A 21,424-nucleotide genomic window follows, 5' to 3' on the forward strand; every position below is an offset into this window, starting at 1 on the left:
GATCCAAAGCGGACTCCGCACTGACAGCAGAGAACCCAATGCGGGGCTCCAGCCCACAAAGCAGGAGATCATGACCTGAGGCGAAGTTGGACGCTCAACCGACTGAGCCACCCAGGTGCCCTAGTTGCTTATTTTAAAAGCGGATTCCAGGGTTCCTCCTGAATCTGGGGGTGTAGTCAGGAATCCTCATTTCTACCCAGCACCTTTTATGAGGTCTATGAAAGGTATCACTACCACTTTAGAAGAGAAGGACTTCCTCCAGGCAAGTTTGGGTTTAGAACCCAGAAACCTTTTTTTTTTTTTTTTAATTTTTACTCCATGCAGAAGAGATGAAGTGTGTTAGCCGCTGAGCCAGGTGGGTGGGCAATTACCCTGTTTGTGAAGAATCTCTGGGAATTTTCCATTGTTGTTGTGGTCTGCACAGCTTCTCTGAGGTTGGAGCATGAAGTGGTCAGCGTCCATAGCTTTGACTAGTAATTGTGCCTTAATGTAAATATATATAAATATTATACACATATATGCTGGCTTTAAATGGAGTGTTTTAAATGACTCCCTCTATATGGCAGTGTGTATTTATATATATCATGGGTAAAAAATAAGTGTCATGGGTGGTCACATTCCAAAGAAATGAACGCATGTACAAAAGCACCAGCCAGTGAATGGAGTGACCATACAGAACAAGGGATTAAAGGCAGGAGACTCACAGATTTCTTGAGTTGAAAGCCACAGGAAAGGAGGAGGGGAGATGTCCGATGCTGTAGGTGAAGGGCCTAAGGAGGAAGAACCTGTATGGCGTCTGTGTGGGAAGCAGGCATCTTTATTCTTCCTCCGTGTTGGTCACAGACAATAATATATAATACATAAGATTATAAACACCATGGATACAGGAACTGTGATCATGTATTTCCTATGTCATAGACACCGTGGAATTTACAGCTAAAATTGTAAATATGATCACGTGTTAGAACAGGTGATAAACAGGAGGGAAAGAAACACACCAAAAAAGATCATTAGCAATTATCTCAGAAATTTTAGCCTCCACAATCTTGCCTGCATTTTTTTCCCACAGACATTTCGAAGGGAATAAAAGAAAAGGATGAAGGAAAGTACGTATGTATGAGTATATACATATAAAGATAAGAATAGCAGGATGGGACGCTTTTATAGAAATCTAGTGAGAAACAAGATGCTATTTATATTTCTGAGGCATCGTGAACTATTCTTTAAAAATTTTTTTAACATTTATTCATTTTTGAGAGAGACAGAGACAGAGTACAAGCGGGGAAGGGGCAGAGAGAGAGGGAGACACAGAATAGGAAGCAGGATCCAGGCTCCGAGCTGTCAGCACAGAGCCTGATGCGGGTCTTGAACCCAAGAACCAGGAGATCATGACCTGAGCCGAAGTCGGACTCCTATCCAACTGAGCCACCCAGGCGCCCCATCCCATCTTGAACTTTTTGATGAGAAAACACTTTTTTGAGAGCAAAGCTGCTATTGTGAAAATAGAGTTCTAATACTGATTGGTCCTCCACGTATATTAGAAACATTCTTTTGAACTAAGATCTTAAATTGTTTCATTCAAATGCAGTTTTTCTTAATAAGAAAACCTTTTTTTTTTTTTTTTTAAATTTTTACTCCATGCAGAAGAGACGAAGTGTGTTAGCCGCTGAGCCAGGTGGGTGGGCAATTACCCTGTTTGTGAAGAATCTCTGGGAATTTTCCATTGTTTCTTCATGTTTCCATTTTTCTTCTTAGTGAAATTGTAGTCCTGGAAAGCTAGATTTGTATTCTTTCAAAAAAAACAGGCTACTTTTATGGATGAGAGAAGATGTTTTCATATAGCACTGGATTTTCATTAAAAAAACACAAGCGTACAATAAGCTCCTTGCTGGAGCAGTGTGGTATGGTGGGAAGAACGAGAGACGTGAAGCTCTACAACGAAGTGGCAGCTTCGTTATATACGGCAGCTTCGTTATATACGGCAGCTTCGTTATATACGACAGCTTCATTATATACGGCCTTGTCACCATTTGTAAGTCATTCGCTGCTTTAGAATCCCACTTCTTTGGGTCTAAATCTGAACAGCATCACTTCTTTCAGATGGTCGTTTGTGAGGTACACGCTAAGTCACGTTGTAAACTCTACATTGCTGTGTTATTGTCATGCGATTGACCTACAATGAAGTCATGTGATCTCATCCTGCGTTGTAATTTAAAAATGTTTGATTCGATGGAGGTGACCAGAAAGTGCAGCTCAGAGAGATGTTTTTGGAATAGTATAAGCAAAGATACGTCGTTTTCAAACTGACAGTGTATCGATTCCAGAATTATCAATTTTAGAGCAGTTGACCTGAGTTAGGTAGTCCAGGGGTTGCCTGAAGTTCCACTTGAGTTTGAAGTAGCGATTTTGGAGACAAGCTGAATGAAATGTTTGGTTTTCTGAAGAAGGAAGGAGGCATTTTAACTTACGGAGTCTGAAGAAAGGGACATTAATCCAGAGAAAACCTTGAGGGTGGGTCCAGGGAGAAGGTATTTTTTGGAAAGACCGGGGTGCTGGGTGCACTCTGGAAGTGTGAGAATGTGGAAGAAAGAGAACTCCCTTCTACAACTGTTTAAAAAATTAAAGGGTATAAGCTAATGTTCGGGAATAGTTAACATTTCTCGGATTGAATATTAAACTTCCTCCAAGGAAAACAACTCAACTGCTAAAGTCGGCCCTACACAGTGCCAAGAAAATACTGCTAAATTAGGGTTCTAGGAGAGATATGACTCAGTTAAGTATCGTAGAGCTCACAACCCATAAACTATCCCTTTGTAGTCCTTGAGAACGTAAGAGATTACAAATAAATTTACTGACTCCTTCCTTAAGGAAAGGAAATGCCTAAAATCATGATTCAGCTTTTTAAATTCAATTTCCATGTGTAACTATTATGGCTGCTGGGAAATACTCAATACTCAAACATCATTTTGTAAAACTATTTTTAAGTGCTTTAGTCTAAGAACTAGATGGATGTTCTTAGAACCAAATACTTTTTAATTGAATAAATTTAACAGGTAACATCTTATAAGTTTAAGGTGTAGTGTGTGACTTTGATATATGTATATATTATAAGATGATTGCTGACGTAGCAACATTTAGCGTTACGTAGTTATTACCTAAGCGTAGTACAGTATTACTATCTCTATTCATTGTCCTGCGCATTGATCTCTATGGCTTATTTACTGCTCATTACAAGTTTGTACCTTAAACCCCCCCGTCTCTTATTCCTCCATCACCCCATCCCTGGTAGCCACCATTTTACTGTTTTGTTTTTGTTACAGGTTTCACTTTCTTATATTCATGTACAAGTGATATTATACAGTACTTGTCTTTCTCTGTCTGACTTATCTCACTTAGCATACTGTGCTCAAGGTCCATCCATGTTGTCATAAATGGAAGGAGAGCTTCCTTTCTCATGGCTGAATGATATTCCATTGTGTATAGGTACCACATTTTTTTATTCATTCATTTGTTGATGGGCATTTGGATTGTTTCCATGTTTTGACTATTATCGATAATGCTCTAAGAGTGCATATGTCTTCTCAAAATCCTGGTTTCATTTCCTTTAGGTATATACCCAGAAGCGGATCATTTGGTAGATCTATTTTTAATATTTTGAGAAACCTTCCTATTGCATATTGCTTTCCATAGTGATTGGACCAATTTACATTCCCACCAACGGTGGGTAAGGGTTGCCTTTTCACCACCTTGTTGCCAGCACCTCTTGTCTCTTGAAAGCCTGATGACAGCCATTCTAGCAGGTATGAGGTGATATCTTACTGTGGTTTTCATTTGCATTTCCTCGATGGTGAGTGATACTGGGCATCTTTTCATGTGTCTGTTGGCCATGTTGATGTCCTTTCTGGAGAAATGTCTATTTAGTTCTTCTGCCCATTTTTTAATCAGATTGTTTTGTTATTGTTGCTATTGAGTAGACTGAGTTCTTTATATATTCAGATCTTATCTAATACATGGTTTGCAAAAATTTTCTCCCATTCTGTAGGTTGTCTTTTCACTTTGCTACCTCTTCCTTCTGCTGTGCAGAAGCTTTTGAGTCTGATGCAGTCCCACTAATTGATTTGCTTCTTTTGTTGTTTGCGCTTTTGGCGTCAGACCCTCCAAATTATTGTCGAGACCAATATCAATGAGGTTCTTACTTATATTTTCTCCCAGGAGTTTTATGGCATCAGGTCTTATGTTTAAGTCTTTGATCCACTTTGAGTTAATTTTTGTGAGTGGTGTCAGATAGGGATCCAGTTTCATTCATTTCATTGTTCTGAATGTTTCTCCAATTTTCCCAGCACCATTTGTTGAAGAGACTATCTTTTCCCCATTGGGTATTTTTGGCTCTCTTGCTGAATGTTAACTGACCCTATATACTGGGGTTTAATTATGGACTCTCTATTCTGTTCCATTGGTTTATGTGTCTATTTTTTGTGCCAGTACCATACTATATTTATTACTATGGCTTTGTAGTGTAGTTTGAAATTCGGAACCATGGTACCTCCAGCTTTGTTCTCAGGACGATTCTGGTTATTTGGAGTCTTTTGTGGTTCCATGCAAATTTTAGGATTGTTTCTTCTATTTTTATAAAGAATGCTTTTGGTATTTTGACACGGATTGCATTGAATCTATAAATGGCTCTGGGTAGTATGGCCATTTTAACAATATTAATTCTTCTGATCCATGAATATGGGATGCGTTTCCATTTGTTTGTCTTTTTCAATTTATTTCAGCAAAGTTTTGTAGTTTTCATTTTATAGATCTTTCATTGCCTTGGTTAAACTTATTCCTAGGTATTTGATTGTTTTTTTTTAATTATGAATAGGATGGTTTCTTTACTTCTTTTTCAGATGCTTCATCATTAGTGTAAAGGACTACAACTGATTTCTGTATGTCAATCTTATGTCTTGCCACTTTATTGAAACTGTTGACTAATTCTAACAGGTTTTTGACTGATTCTTTGTGATCTTCTATATATAGGATTGTATAATCAGCGAATAACAAGTTTTACTTCTTCCTTTCCAATTTGAATGCTTTTTGCCTCTTTGTCTTGCCTGATTGCTCTAGCTAGGACTTCCAGTACTATGTTAAATAGGAGTGGTGAGAGTGGCTATCCATGCTTTGTTTCTGATCGTAAGTGCAATGTTCCATTTCTCTCCATTGAGTATAATGTTAGCTGTGGGTTTGTCATATATGGCCTTTGAAGTATGTTCCTTCTCTGCCCATTCTGTTAAGGGTCTTTATCATGAAAGGAGGTTGTAGTTTGTCAGATGCTTCCCTATGTCTGTTGAAATGATCATATGAGGTATTACATTTATTGATTTGTATGTCAAATCATCCTTGTATCCCAGGGGTAAATCCCATTTGGTCATGATGTATAATCCTTTTAATATATTCTTCAAATTGGTTTATTAATATTTTGTTGAGAATTTTTGCATCTATATTCGTCAGGGATATTGGTCTATGATTTTATTTTCTTGTGGTTTCTTCATCTGGCTTTGGTATCAAAGTAATGCTGGCCTTGTAGAATGAGTTTGGAAGTGTTCCTTCCTTCTCAATATTTTGGAAGAGTTTGAGGAGGATTGGTGTTAATTCTTTTCTAAATGTTTGGTAGAATTCTCTAGAAGCCATCTGGTCCTAGAGTTTTCTTTGGTGAGAGCTTTTTGATTATTGAGTCAGTCACTACTAGTTATTGGTCTGTTCGGATTTTCTCTTTATTCCCGATTCAGTTTTGGTAGGTAATGTGTTTCTAGAAACACATCCATTTCTTCTAGGTTATGTAATTTGTTGGCATGTAATTGTTCTTAGTAGTCTCTTATGACTCTATGTATATCTGTAGTATCAGTTGTAATGTCTCCTATTTCATTTCTAATTTTTTATTTGAGTTTTCTTTTTCTCTTAGTCTAGCCAAAGTTTTGTCAATTTTGTTTATTTTCTCAGAGAGCCAGCTCTTAGGCTTACTGATTTTTTTTTCTATTGCTTTTCTCATTTCTACTTCATTTATTTCCATTCTGAGCTTCATTATTTCCTTCCTTCTTCTGACTTTGGGCTTAATTAGTTCTTCTTTTTCTAGTTCTTTAAGGTATAAAGTTAGGTTGTTTATTTGAGAGCCTTCTAATTTCTTAATATACACATTTATTGCTATAAACTTTCCTCTGAAAACCACTTTTGCTGCTTCCTATAATATTCAATGTGTTGTGTTTTCATTTTTATTTGTTTCAAATTGTTTTTTATTTCTTTTTTGGCCCAAAGGTTGTTCAGAAGTTTGTTGTTTGGTTTCCACATATTTGTAGATCATCTCACTTTCTTCTTGTTGATTTCTAGTTTCATAGTATTGTGGTCAGGGAAGATAGTTGGTATGATTTCAGTCTTCTTAAATTTGCTAAGATTTGTTTTGTGGCCTATCATATGATAGGTCCTGGAGAATGTTCATGTGCACTTGAGAAGAATGTGTATTTTGCTGCTCTTGGATAGTATGTCCTGTTTATGTCTAGTAAGTTCATTTGTTCTAAAGTGTGATTCAGTTCCAACATTTCCTTGTTTTCTATCTGGACAATCTATCCATTGCTGACAATGGTATTGAAGTCCCCTACAATCATTGTATTGTTGTCTATTTCACCCTTAAGACATGTTATTAATTCCTTAATATATTTCATAGGGGCACCTGGGCAGCTCAGTTGGTTAAGCGTCGCTCAGCACAGAGCCCAACGCAGGGCTTAAACCCACAAACCATGAGATCATGACCAAATACAAGAGTCAGACACTTACTTAACTGACTGAGCCACCCAGGTGCCCCAGATTGCTGTATTTTCTTGACATTGACCCCTTTATCATTATATATTGCCTTTTTTGTCTGTTGTTACACGTTTTGGTTTGAAGTCTATTTTGCCAGATATAACTATGGCCACGCTCACCTTCTTTTTAAAGATTTCCATTTGTTTGGAATATCACCTTCCATCCTTTTATTTTGAGCATGTGTGTTTCTTTAGAGCTAAAATCAGTCTCCTATAGGCAGCATATAATTGGGTCTTGGTTTTTTTTGTGCATCCAGCCACTCTGTGCCCTTTGATAGGTGAGATCAATCCATTTACACTTAAGGTAATTGTTGATATGTAAGGATTTACTACTGCCATTTTATCTTTTGTCTTCTGGTTATTTTGTTTCTCCATTGTTTCTTTTTCCTTCTGTTTCTGTTTACCTTTGTAAATTTGTGGTTTTCCATGTTGATTTGCTCTTTCTCCCCATTTTTTATGTTTCATGTCTCTACCCTGGATTTTTGCTTTGTGATTACCAAGAAGTTTACATAAAACATCTCATTGATAAAATAGTCCTTCTTCTGCTGATAGAAATTTATCTTCTTTTACCTATAAAGTTTCCATCCTTTTACTCTTCCCCTTTTATATTTTCGATGTCACAAATTATCTTTTTATGCTGTGAGTATGTTACCAAATTGTAGTAGTGATGGTTATTTTTAATCCTTTTTTTTATAACCTTTATGCTATAGTTGCGTTTAACATAACATTCAAAAAAAGAGTTACAGTTCTAATTCTGTTTTTCACCTTATCAGAGTTTTGTATACCTTTGCCTTTTCAGCTTGAACAACCCCTTGCAACATTTCTTATAAGACAGGTCTAGTGGTAGTGAACTGCTTCAGCTTGTGTTTGTCCGGGAAAGCCTTTATTTCTGCTTTATATCTGAAAGATAATTTTGCCAGGTAGCGTATTCTTGACTGAAAGTTTTTATCTTTTAGTATTTTGAATATGTCATTCCATTCTTTTCTGGCCCAGAGAGTTTCTGCTGAGAAATCTGCAGTGGCCTAATGGGAATACCTTTGTAAGTTACTACCTTTTTTCTCCTGGCTGCCTTTAAAACTATTTCTTTACCATTGACTTTTTATATTTCTAATATAATGTGTCTTGAAGACGGGATTTTTTTTTGCATTGAGATAGCAAGGTATTTTATTAGCTTCATGGACTTGTATGTCCAGTTCCTTCCCCAGGTTTGGGAACTTCTCAGCTATTATTTCTTTAAATATGCTCTCTGCTCCTTTCTCCCTCACTTCTTCTGGGATACACATTATTCTTATGTTGGCTCCTCCAGTGGAGTCAAATAGTTCTCAGAGGGTTTCTTTACTTTTTAAAATCTTTTTCTGTCCCCTCTTCCACTTGAATAATTCCTATATTTCTATCCTCAAGCTCACTAGTTCTCTTTTTCATATGATTGCTTTATATCCAATGCATTCTAATGCATTCTTCATCACATTTATTGAGGTCTTCAGCTTTAGAATTTCTGTTTGATACTTTTTTAATATTAATCTCTTTGGTAAAATACTCCTGTTTATCCCTAAGATCGTTGTGTGAACTTTTGAATTTTCTTGTAGCTTGTGGAATTTCTTTATAACAGCTCTTCTCAGTTCTTTATCAGTTAGGTTGCAGTATTCCATGTCTTTAGGCTCAGTTGGTGGAAAATTGTCACTTTTCGTGGTACTGTTTTACCATGGTTTTTCATGGTGTTTGACGAGATGTGCCTCTGCCTCTACATCAGAAATAGGGAATACGTTTCTTTTTTAGGCATGGTTTTGTTTACTTTGATTCTAGCAGTTCAATAGGCGGTAGTTTAGAACCTTCCTTTTGTTTTCCAGAAGGTGGCGCTGTAGCACATGTTTTTGGTTTCTTTTACCCAGAGCTGACTCCCCACTAATGTTGGCAGCAAATATTAAAAGGAGGGGGGCGGGGAAGGAAAAGGTGGCAGCAAAGGAGGAGATATGTGTACTGAGCACTTGGGCATTAGGTATGCCCACTGCCCGGTAAGGATATTCTCAAGGTAGAAGGATCCCAGTGGTCCATGGGCAATCCTCTTGACTCCTGGGGCGGATAGCAGGAGAGATTTCCTTCGGTTCTTTGTGTGCCTACTTCCTTTTCCTTTCCTTCCCCACCCCAGTCACTGCCATCTTTTCTCAGAGAGAGCAAGGGGTCCCTCCAGCTGTAGGACATGACCAAGCAGACCTTCACTTGCCACATTTACCCTCCACCTCCTTTGCTGGAAAAGTTCTGCTGGCTTACTGCTGGTCAGCTGCCACCCTCTCTCTGCCATCACTACGTTGGCTGCTGTGGGCTCCACTGCCATTTCCCTAACTCTGCCACCTCCTCTGCAGTCCAGTGGATCTCTCAGGTGTCCTGATGTGCTGTGCAAGGGCAACTTTTTTTTTTTTTTTTTCTGTTTTGGATGTCTGAGTAGTTGTAAATCAGAGAGGACAGAAAAAAGGAATGACTCCCCCCACCATGATGCTGATGTCCCAAAGAAATGTTCTAGGTAATGATTCTAAATCTCTTTCATCCAAATAAAAGTAATTAGAACTACTTTAAAAATCACATTGTGTCTATCAGAAGCAAATGGCCAACCACACAGGAAAAGGCATAAATATTATATAAAATTGGTTATGTAAAAAAAGTCCCAATCCAGTTTCATATGATGACTATCTGAATAATCAGTCAAACGTTAAGAAGACATTATGTCTTAAATGGACTTTCAGGTATGCCACCAGCCAACCTGGAGTATTAATTATTGTTCATCTTCAATAATATATCATTTAATTTCCATTATGTCGTAGGTGTCTATTTTCATCCAGTATTGAACATTAATTAGTCTTTCTACCTGGCTAAAGTTGACATTAGCTCAAGTTCGAACTCAGCCCTCAGCGTCTGTGCATGTGTTCGATTTGCTGAAACCCGGCATCATGGGGTTTCAAACAATTATTCATTTTACTTTGGTGCTATTAACCATGTGTGCATATGCAAAGTGCACTAGCTATATGAATGGTCATACGCAGGGAAAAAGAAATATCTAAAGAAAGAAAGAAAGAATTTGAGCCTTTAAACAATAAGTAGTGTTTGTGCTTAAAAACTTATAGAATAAGGAAATAGGACTGAAACAGATGGATTCTTTTTCTGTGGAGTAATGTTAATCTCACCATTTTCACTCAGGTGAAATTTTCGCCTACGGGTGAGTTTCCTCCCCAAATCTTGGAGAATTGGCAAGCATGGAAATGAAAAGTCAACTCACGAGACCGTGTATTCCTTTGCCCCACCTGTGTGTGGCTGTTCACTTTAGAATGCCTTGTATCCCCAAAGCATGGTCATCTTCTATAAAATAAAAATGCCTATGAAATGCTATAACTCAGGAGCACATCACAGTATCATTTTAAGACTAACCGCAATTTTGACATTACCCCCATACTACATCTTTTTTTGTTTTGATTTGATTTTTAAGCTTAGGAAAGAAGTGATACTCTTCTCCTACATCAAATCGTCAAATTGCTTCCTACATCCTTTTTTCCCTTCTATCTCTACTTTCTCATTTTCCCTATTAGAAGGCAAATAATCATGACTATGCCCCTCTACACTTAAAATTCCATTGAACATAAGAGATTGCATTGAACATAGAAAAATCATCTAAAAATAATCTAAAATTGCATATTGTATTCTAATATCTAAATCTAAAAATCTAAAAATAATCTAAAATTGCATATTGTATTCTAATATCTATGTCCTTAGACTCTAGGCTTCTTGAGGCCAGGAAACGTTTATTATTCATTCTGTGCACCCAGTCCCCATCTGATGTATAGTTTCTCAAATATCAATTAGGATTTGATAAGCCAATAAATACCTTCATCAGATTATAGATGGTTGGCTTTTGAAGCTAATCAGGACACTGAAATTTTTAAAGGGTCCCCTGTTGATTTTTGCCCTCCGTTCTGGAGGTGTCTGAAAGGCACCAGAAGGTCGGCTAAGACTCCGAAGTATTGGCCCCCCAAATCTTTTCTCATGAGAACTGCTGTGGCGTTGCCATACACACCCAGGCTGATGTTAATGAACACTAGCTAGAGCCGATTGTGCCTATTCTCATTCTTGAATAGATGAAATGAGCCCAGCCGCAGTGAGGACGCTTTGCTACAGTAATCCAATAAATACTTTTAAAATGAGGCTTACTTTTGTCTTTTGCATTGAAGTCTAAGAGTGAAGCCAAGTAGAGTATAAAATAAAGAACACCTCCCCTTCCCCCCAATACCAAGCAGAAATTCCAGAGATTTTGCCAAAACTCCCCATAGATTTATCACTTCTTAGGAGACTTTGTACAGAGAACTACAAAATCTCCTTTGCACTATAAGAGCCAGATGTTGCTGTCAAATTGTAACCATCCGGGGCTACATGTGTACACACGTTGCATAGTCATCTCTCACTGCACACAGGAGGCACAAGAAGTAGAAGTTATGACCTAACTCAAGCTTTTTCTAAGCTGGCGGAAAATTGTCACCAGCTAGTCGTGGTCGGTGGTTTCTGTGTACTAAGGCCTCCCACCACAAGGGGGCACAATCATTCTCAACTGAGGAAGCCATGAAAACAAGACTTCCCGCCCAAGAAAAGTGGTTTGTGCAACAGAGATGGGATTTGTACAGCTGTAGCTGAGTCGCATCCTCACACTGCCACACCAATATTTGATCTGAAATAAATTCTTCAAACTTTAGACACCCCGGGTTCCTAGCTAATTACCAAAAAAAAAAAAAAAAAAAAATCTTAGGTAAATAATACGGGATCGCTTGGCATTAGAGAATACTCTGAACTCAACTTCTTTGTACGCGTGGCAACAGCCGAAGTTGACCATTCTAAATTAAATGAGAAGTTACATGTTGTTTCCTTTTAGAGCTTTCCTGGAGAGCCGCCAGGAATTGTTATATACAGAGTATTCCAGCCGTTCAGTTTCAGTGAAGAAGTAGAATTCAGAAGGGCTTGTGTGGGTGCGAGAAGAGGTTAGCTAGATGGTCACAAAGGCCGCCATGGTCGACTGGGAGAACAGCTGCAGAATAAACGAGAAAACTGGAGCACCATCCTTAGGATAGGCAAATCCCCCCTCTCACCAGACCACAGAGTCTGGCAGGACTTTGGCAAAATAAGCATCAGGATCAGGAGCCAGGGTGGAGCAGCATGGGAAACTGAGTGCAGGATCTAGGTGCACCGTAAAAATCCACAGTACTTACAGGCTACCAGAGCCTAATGACAAATCACCAAACTTATAAGGAGAATGGTCACCTCACCTCGAGTCTGTTGGGCCAAACTCTATGAAATTGTTGCCGTTTCGCTGTTTTTGACAAACACAAATGCAAGCTCATATGGTTCAACCTAACAACAGTCTAAATCATGCTGAGTGAACGGGATTGCTCTGCCTCTGCCTATCTTGGTGATACAGGTCGGTGGAGGATTTGCATCTGAAGATCGGGGACCTTTATTTGACCTTCCCTGGAGCTCTGGTGTTCCATTGAGGGGCTCCAGGGGCATCTTAGAGGGCCAGGAATGGGTTGGAGTGGAAGTCACGTGAATGAGGCACTGATACTCCTGTCAGAAGGACCATTTTCATTTTGTCTGCTTTCTGTTGGGGGATTCCACTTGCGATCTGATTTGTAAAAGGAGAGGGAGAGGTTTTCATGTCCTAAAAAAAAAAGGGGTTCAAAACCTGTAGAGCATGTTCATTTTGTTAAAGGAACCCAAATACAAATCTTGACGTTCTAGAGTACTGAAGTTTCAAAACTATGAATCCAGAAGATCGTGAGCAAATGTGTTGATACATCATTTCATGAAAAGCAGGAAAGAGTTTTCATTCTTGATGATAGTAGTCTCCCTTCAGTTGGGTTAATATCATGTTCAAAGAAAATATATCCAAAATGGCATTGTGAAATTTCAGAGGGTGAAAAGCATATTTCTCAGCACAGAAATGGAAATGAATCTTGGTTAGAGACAGAAAGAATGGTCATATTTTTGCCTTTAAACTATTGGGGACAAGGGTGAAAAAGGGTGTTGTTCAAAATACAAGTCAAAAAGCACTCCCATAGGCATGTACACCACATGACTTGCAGCTCCTGCTGGCCCTCATGGCTCATGGTCATATTTGGAGTGTTTATGGAGAAACTGGACAATTGCCTGTGTAGAATCTGGGCTGTGTCTACTTATTGAATTTGTTTGATACTTTTTACTACACATAACCAATTAATTTAGTCCAGAAAGCAGATGAGGTCATTGAGCAGTAGGCCAATTTAATGAATGAATTCCATCTTACTTAATGAAATTTTCTCCAAACGGTAGGGATGCATTCATCAGTTTGGGCAAAATATGAAGGCAGTTGTACTTGTGTGGTTACAATTGCAGTCATAAGCCCCACCCTTTCAACGTGCTGACTTAGGCATAAAGGACTCTCTGGAAGTCTAGGGGTGCCTGGGTGGCTCAGTCAGTTGAGTGTCCTACTTCGGCTCAGGTCATGATCTCACGGTTAATGAGTTCGAGCCCTGCATCAGGCTCTGTGCTGACAGCTCGGAGCCTGGAGCCTGCTTCAGATTCTATGTCTCTGTCTCTCTCTGCCCCTCCCCTGCTCGCACTCTGTGTCTCTCTCTCCCCCTCGCTCTCTCTTTCTGAAAAATAAGTAACTTTTTTTTTTAAAGGACTCTCTGGAGGTCTAAAAGCAAATATCTATTTAGCAAACGTTTTAGTATCCCATATGTAATTTAAAAATTCTTAAAGCTAAACTTACCTGTGAGATGTTATTTGGGGAGAAGTTAAAGTCCCCTTAAATGTCTCACAGAAGAAATGAGGGTTTTAAAATCCTCTTTTAGTAAACAGCTAGGGGATCTGTCTTACTCTAAACTGCCGTGAGAATGAAAACCAATTCACATGAAGAGAAGATTGTGCTAGGGAACAGAAGTACCTCTTGATGGAACAACGGTCTTATGATTTTCAAGCAAAGTGGACAAAACCTCCTCCCACTGGCTGGCAAAAACAAAAGATATAATTAGATTAAAAATCTGCTGCTTACATGAAACCAAAAGACCCATCTGTACAAAGATCCAAATGAAGGGCTATTTTCTTTCAGAGGTTAACTTGAGACTTTTTTCATAAGGATATCCTCACTTTACTGCACACTGAGCCTGATTTTTTTAAAAAGTTAAGTTGGTAAGCCCAATTCCAGCCTCATTTCATTTACTGTTGAGATTAGTACTAAAAATGAGCTACTAATGTCTAGGTCCTTTGTTATGAAGGATTTTCTTTCAATGCCTACTAGAAAGGTGGCTTAGCTGTCTAAGTATCAGCTTTAAATATCTAGACTCCCTGGAACCATAGGCTGGATTCTCAGAAGGGCTAGGGAACCCCTTAATTATTCTGAAATAGATGGTGTGGCAGGCCATGTCCTTTACAAGTGTCTTTCTGTAAAATCTCAAAAACCAAAATACTCTGTGGACATTAAAAAATCAATAACTGTTTTCCTTTCATTTGGAGAAATACTGGTTTGCCCTATGATCTCCGAAATCCAAAAGTATGTGCTTTTCGTTTAGTATCCTTTGTGATTTCTTAGCATGCTGTATCCTACGCTACGTACAAACTTTAACAATAATATTTGTTTGTGTAAAGACGGTACATTGAATTTGGCTGAACTAGTGCAATGGAAGGATGAGCCTGCAGAGAACCAAACTTTGGAGCCCATGTGGTGAGAAGAGGGACTTTCTTCATCTTTACGTGATCTGTTCTATTGATGGGGTCTTTTTAGTTCTCACGGTTTGATTTTAACGTTGTATTAACCCACAGCATTCCTTCGAAGTCCTTTGTAGTCGCTGATGATGTCATTTCATTCTGGCTGGAAAGCTGTCTTTTACCTACTGTATTTTAGATGTTTAAATACAACGGCCGAACGAGAGATTTGCATTACAAACTTTTTGAAAGGTGTAACTATCTCTTAATAACTTAAAGTACCTCAGATTTCAGGGCACGAAGGGGTTTGCACACCAAGTCGACAAGGTGCCCAAGCTGTAGGAACTCATGGGCACGGACTTATTAAAAAACAATCAGCAGAGGGGCGCCTGGGTGGCGCAGTCGGTTAAGCGTCCGACTTCAGCCAGGTCACAATCTCGCGGTCTGTGAGTTCGAGCCCCGCGTCAGGCTCTGGGCTGATGGCTCAGAGCCTGGAGCCTGTTTCCGATTCTGTGTCTCCCTCTCTCTCTGCCCCTCCCCCTTCATGCTCTGTCTCTCTCTGTCCCAAAAATAAATAAACGTTGAAAAAAAAAATTAAAAAAAAAAATCAGCAGAATCATCCAAATGAGCCACTATAGAGGACTTTGCTAATTTGTGCACTAGAACAGTCATTATGAAATCCATGCCTTTAAAAGGGACTTCTTAGACCCTCCACACTTGATAATAAAGGCAGACTTTCCAGTGGGGGAGAGAGAATCAGCTGGAGCTTTGGGACCTAACTCTCGTCCTCTGGTAGTCGCCTGGAGTCTTCAGGACTGGAGTCGCCTAGAGTCGCCTGTGGAACCAGACCTGGGCCCTGCTGGGGAAGCCATGGCCTTCCTCTGGCCCTGGTGGCAGTGGGGAATCCTGAGAGATCCCAAAGAAGAAGGTGAATCTGGAGTTGGAAATCAAGGCCATTCTCCTCCTGGATTGGACCTGGATTTGAATTGATTGATTGATTGATTGATTGATTTTTGGTTAAGGAGGAAGATGGGTTTCCTCGGAGCGTTTTACAGGGTATTAAAAGAACTAGAAGACCCAGGTTGTTTTAGCTTGAGAAAATGATCTCCGGGAGGTTACTTAAACTCCCTATTTACCTCAGTTACTTTAGTTACCTTAGTTTCCCTGCGGGGGGGGGGGGGGGGGGAATATGGAAATAATAAGGCTTGGGACCTCCTGGTCATAAAGGGGCAGCTGTTAAAAATAGAAAGGATTTTGGTTTTTATGTGGGAAAAGCATGTGCAAAATATTACTCATGTATTGAGGTGCAGGAAAGTATCCTGCCGGTCACACTAAAGATTGATGTGCGTAGTTGACATTATTCAATCCTTACAGAGATATACGGTTTCTGATGACAGGAATCCTAAGGGGCAACTGTTTTCTAGGTATCAACACTTAGTCCTAAGCTAGGAGATACTTCAAGGAAGATAAGAGACTTGCAGTTTGTTTGGTGTCTCCGAAGATTGCCAGACTACGGTTTGTTTCCTTTCCCTTTTTATGAATGGCTGTAGTATTATGCTTCCGTCTGCATTTTCTATCCAAGCCATTCATAAAAAAAAATAACAACCAAACAAAATAACAACAACAAAAAACTTTCTCGGCACGGTCTGGAGCCATTGGGTGCCAGAGGCTGGGAAAACATGCTGGCAGCCGTAACCCCAACTGGCACTGAGAGCGTTCAAGGGTCTGTTTGTTTGGTGGTCGGAAAAGTATGAAGTGCTGTGTGCAAGGGCAGCTGGGAGAGGTTCTGTGACACGGGCTAGGCCGGGAGCCAGCGCTGGCAGAGTTTCAGACATTGTCTTTCCCCTCATTGAAGTGTCAGGACCTAATTCATGGAAAATTGGGTGAGTTGGCAGCCCTTTCAGAGGATTTCATTGAGCCCCGCAGTGCGCAGAAGCCACATGAATGCGGGATCTTCAGCCAAAAGAGGAGGGGAACTTCTGGGCAGTAGAAACCAGTCAGCCTGCAAGAATGCGTGGGGATTTGAAGCGGTTTGGGAGTAAACATGTGTACAGGTGTAATCGGCGGGAAGAAAGAGAAGGAAGAAAGGGTCTGTCCTGACACATGGCTCTTCTGAAATGAATACTCTCTTAGCACACACTTTTGGACCCTCAGAGGCAAGCAGTCCTAATCACGTTTGGTTCAGTTCCACTTGGAGAAGACATCGTCTCCATACCTGGCTTTTCATGATGTCATCTCTCCTGTGGTTTTCAAGTCAAAGGGCAGAATTTTTTTTCTTTTCAGTGAACAAAAGTATCTTGCCATTTTTAAAACTGTTTATCTCGTCCATCCAAAAAAAAAAAAAAAGCTCTGATGATCTTTATGTAACATGTTTAATACGTCAGCCATAGGACAATCGCGTCATCACAGAAATTCCGAGAGGAAGGAAAATGAATAGGAGCTGTATGCCCCCACGATATAGTGAATTTACCCTAACTTCTGTCATTTGGGAGAACTGTAGAAATTTTATTGTTTTCATTTGTGCCACGAAAGTGCGTCACTGGCCACATCAGAGTGGCTCGGTTGGACTTGCGAACCCTCGTGATAGGTACATAGAAGAAGTAAGGCTCATATTCAGATGTGAAAGTGAGTACTTTGAAGTCACTTTGTTTGAAGTCATCCATCAAAAAGCTCGTGCTTCAAATCCCAACTTTACAATACCAAAGAATGGTTTAAATATCTTTCTAATATTCTAATTATTGGAAAATTCATTTAAGCTGGGTAGAAAAAACTTCCCTTAGGTGTTTCACTCAAAAAAGAGAATTCTGTTCTATATACGTAATTAGATACAGATATAGATAGAATACAATATTCTGCAAATGAAACCATCAGGAAAGCAAACAAACCCACAGGATGGTAGAAAACATTTGCAAATCATATTCTGATGGTACTCATATCCAGAACATATAAAGAACTCTTAACTCAATAATGAAAAGACACATTTGAAAATGGGCAAGAGATCTGGAAGATACTTCTCTAAAGAAGACACATAAATTGGGGCACCTGGGTGGGTAAGTCGGTTAAGTGTCCGACTTCGGCTCAGGTCATGATGTCGCGGTTCGTGAGTTCGAGACCCGCATTGGGCTCTGTGCTAATAGCTCGGAGCCTGGAGCCTGCTTCGGATTCTGTGTCTCCCTCTCTATCTGCCCCTCCTCCACTCCCTCTCTCTCTCTCTCTCTGTCTCTCAAAAATAAATAAACATTAAAAAAAAAAAAAGAAGATAAATAAATTGCCCATAAGCCCATGAAAAGATTTTCAGCCTCAACTGTCATTAGGGAAAAATCAGATCAAAACCCCAGTGACGAACTTCACACCCAGTGGGATATTTATAACGAAAAAGACAGGCAACAGCAAGTGTTGACAAGTATGTGGAGAAATTGGGACCCTCATGCATTGCTGGTGGAAATGTAAAATGGTGCAGCTGCTTTGAAATACTGACAGCTCCTCAAAAAGTTTATCCTAGAGTCACCTGTATGACCCAGAAATTCCACTCCAAACTACCCAAGAGAAATGAAAACATGTCTCCACTAAAACTTGCATACGAATGCTCATAGCATTATTCATGATAGCCAAATGGCAGAAACAACCCAAATGTCCATCGACTGACGGATGGATCAACAAAATGTGGTGTGGCCATACAATGGGATGTTATGGAGTCATAAAGAGGAATGAAGGACCGATGCATGGTATGACCCAGATGACCCTGGAACACGTTACGCTAAGTAAAAGAAGCCAGGCACAAAAGACCATATATTGTATGATTCCATTTACCTGAAATGTCTGGAGTAGGCAGATTTACAGGGACGGAGAGATGAGTGGTTGGTTAGGGATGGCAGGGTGACTAGGCAGGCAGCAGGGAGTGGGGGGTAGTCAATAATAACGGGTATGGCGTTTCTTCTAGAGGAGGTGAAATGTTCTGAAATTAGGTTGTGATGATGATGACACTACAACTCTCCGGATGTACTAAAGAAACTGAATTATACACATTATTGGTGAGTTGTATCGTATGTAAAGTGTATCCCAAGAGAGCGGAGTGTTTTTAAAGCAAAATGTTAGCAAATTAGGCCCTTTCACACCTCCCGTGAATCTAATTTTAGAACCAAATTTTTGCAGACAAATGTGTATATTTGAAACACGTATACTTAATTATTGTCATGAAGTATGTTTCCTTCTAAGATGTAACAGGTTTTTTGTTTGTTTCTTCCTTAGCCACAACAAGTCGTTCAGAAGAAGCCTGCTCAGGTAAGAGATGGGCATTATGATTTTCTTTTCCTTCCAATTAAGATAAAGAGTAAAGTGAAAAGATATAACCCAAAATTAAACCTTAAATGTGTCCTTTTCTAGTTTTGATTATGTCAGCATCCCAGTATTCATGAAAATTCGTTGTGTCCTTCAGACAAAGCCAGGAATACATAGTCTGAGTTGTGTCACCAAAAACCGTAGGGGGCGCCTGGTGAGCTCAGTTGATGGAGCTTTTGGGACTTTTGATCTTAAGGTGTTTCAAGGCTGAGCCTCACGTTGGGTGTAGAAATTACTTACAAATAAAATCTTAAAAGGAAAAAGAAAAGAAAACCCTAGAAGATCAAGGCCTGAAGTGTACAAAGCAAATATAAATACTTTAAAAAGTAAAATCTTTATTTCAGTGCCTCATACGAAATATTTAATGATCTTACCATGTGTTTTCCAATCTTAAACATCAAATTTTGTCCTTTCCTTCTATCTACCCATATTCCATTGACTTGATACAGGACTTATTAGCTGAAAAATATATCATGATTCATGACAGGAAACATATCTGTTCATTGAATTATTCCATAACCTTGGATAAGCCAAAACATCCTCAAAGAGGGCTGAGAAACTGGGAAATTAAGTCATACCAATTTTGCAGATTGATGAACCCTCAGGTCCTGCCTTCTTGGCTGCATCACAGTTTCTGAGGTGTTGGCAACATCAAAATGAGGAGCCAGGTTTACTTTTCTTACTCTTTATGCTTGGTGTTTTTGTCCTACATATAATCTATACATGGAAACATAAGAATTGTATCTATTGAGGAAGTAGATCTTGAAGGAAGAAAAAACCTGAAGATTAAATTAACCACGAGTAAATTTAACCAAGAGTCAAGCTAACCATTCTTAAAGTATAAATATGTCTCACAATTCTCCCCTTCCAAGTTTAAAGAGATACCCAGGAGATCTGGCTTTATCACACAGAAACTGCTGAAGTAAGTTGTTACCCGGTGTTGTGGGTTATCAAGTTCTTTGTAGATCTCTTTCACATAATTGAAAATATCCATGTGATCTTTTCTCTGGAGGTCTCTAAAAAGGTACTTTGCACCCTGTTCTCTTGGGACAATGTTGTTTTGACTGGGAAAGACCATCCGAGCAATCTTATGTGTCTACTATTCTTTACAAATGCTGCTTGAAAGAGAACTGAAGTTTCTAAACACATGTAAGCATGCAGGGAAAATGTGTCAGCGTAATTACATGTATGTGTTAAGTAGCATAAAAGAGAGTTAACATGAAAAAAATTTCTCAGGGCTGCCCCCATTCCTAAAAGCCAGCAGTGGTAGGGGGAACTAAAAATAAATACCAGTGTTTGAGTGTTTGTAAACAATAGCAAACAAAACAAAATATAAACAAAAGCTTGACATTTTATTTTTTTTTTTAATTTTTTTTTCAACGTTTTTTATTTATTTTGGGGACAGAGAGAGACAGAGCATGAACGGGGGAGGGGCAGAGAGAGAGGGAGACACAGAATCGGAAACAGGCTCCAGGCTCTGAGCCATCAGCCCAGAGCCCGACGCGGGGCTCGAACTCACGGACCGCGAGATCGTGACCTGGCTGAAGTCGGACGCTTAACCGACTGCGCCACCCAAGCGCCCCAAAACTTGACATTTTAAGTAGGAGATTGCGAATATATTTAGCCTCTCATCTTTCATCAGTAAGAAAATCAAGACAAAGTAAATTTAAAAGTCAGTTCACTTGAGCCAAAGGATACTGCCGTGTTCACTGGTGCATCACTGGCCATGAACATTCGATTAATAACCTTCTGTGGTCTGTTAACAACAGTGACTCAGTATCTATTCTTGGTGTTGTAGGGAAGATGAGGCACATGAAATAGTTATCGCATCCAAGAAATGTGTCATCTGGTTCAGAGTTTCTTAACCTTAGCTGCATGGTAGAATCACCTAGAGATTATATAGGACATACATATATCACCATGTACGTGAACTGTGTGTATGCCTGAACCCTGCCCAGTAGTATATGCAGAGCCAGCTCTTGTGAGCCAATCGTGAGCACCTCTTTCAAATTCTGTGTCAGGTGACGTCCAGTAGGTAGCTTGAAATCGACTCTGATGTAAGTATTTACACCGTGGAATTTGACAGCTGCTACCGATCAGGACCTTTTTTTCCTGAAGAGCAAGTTTGCCTACGCCACCGGCCCTACCCTTCACTGATTCTGATTTTTTGGGGTCTGAAGACCCAAGCATCGGTATTTTTTATGAACTCCCCAAGCGATTCTAATGTGCAGCCAGAGGTGAAGATACTTGGTGAACACGCACGACAAGACATGTGAACATTTGTTGAACAAATGACCACAGAGTGCCAATGGATATGAGGCACATAGGGGATACAGTCAGATGAGTGGAATACCGTGTGTTACTTAAGGGGATAATTCCTGGAAGACTTTTTATTTTGTGTTGCCATCTAGTTGCAGAGGTGAAAATGGAGATATAAATTAGGGAAACAGAGATGCTATGAATGAGATGAGTGGCATATTCAAAAGTAGAGGGGCAGAAACAAATAAATTACAGGTGGAGATTATCAGTGTGTCTGA

At 39.5% G+C, this 21,424-nt stretch overlaps 1 protein-coding gene across 1 annotated transcript in view; it reads left to right on the top strand.

The window, feature by feature from the left end:
* HMGA2 (high mobility group AT-hook 2) overlaps positions 1-21,424 on the top strand; it is a 140,157-nt gene that overhangs the window by 109,144 nt on the left and 9,589 nt on the right. Inside the window, exon 5 of the mRNA XM_027071318.2 lies at positions 18,798-18,830. Within this exon, the coding sequence (XP_026927119.1) occupies positions 18,798-18,830 (33 nt within the window). The remainder of the gene's footprint in view (positions 1-18,797; positions 18,831-21,424) is intronic.

The sequence above is a fragment of the Acinonyx jubatus genome, chromosome B4 (assembly GCF_027475565.1).
Source record: "Acinonyx jubatus isolate Ajub_Pintada_27869175 chromosome B4, VMU_Ajub_asm_v1.0, whole genome shotgun sequence".
Classification (NCBI taxonomy): domain Eukaryota; kingdom Metazoa; phylum Chordata; class Mammalia; order Carnivora; family Felidae; genus Acinonyx; species Acinonyx jubatus.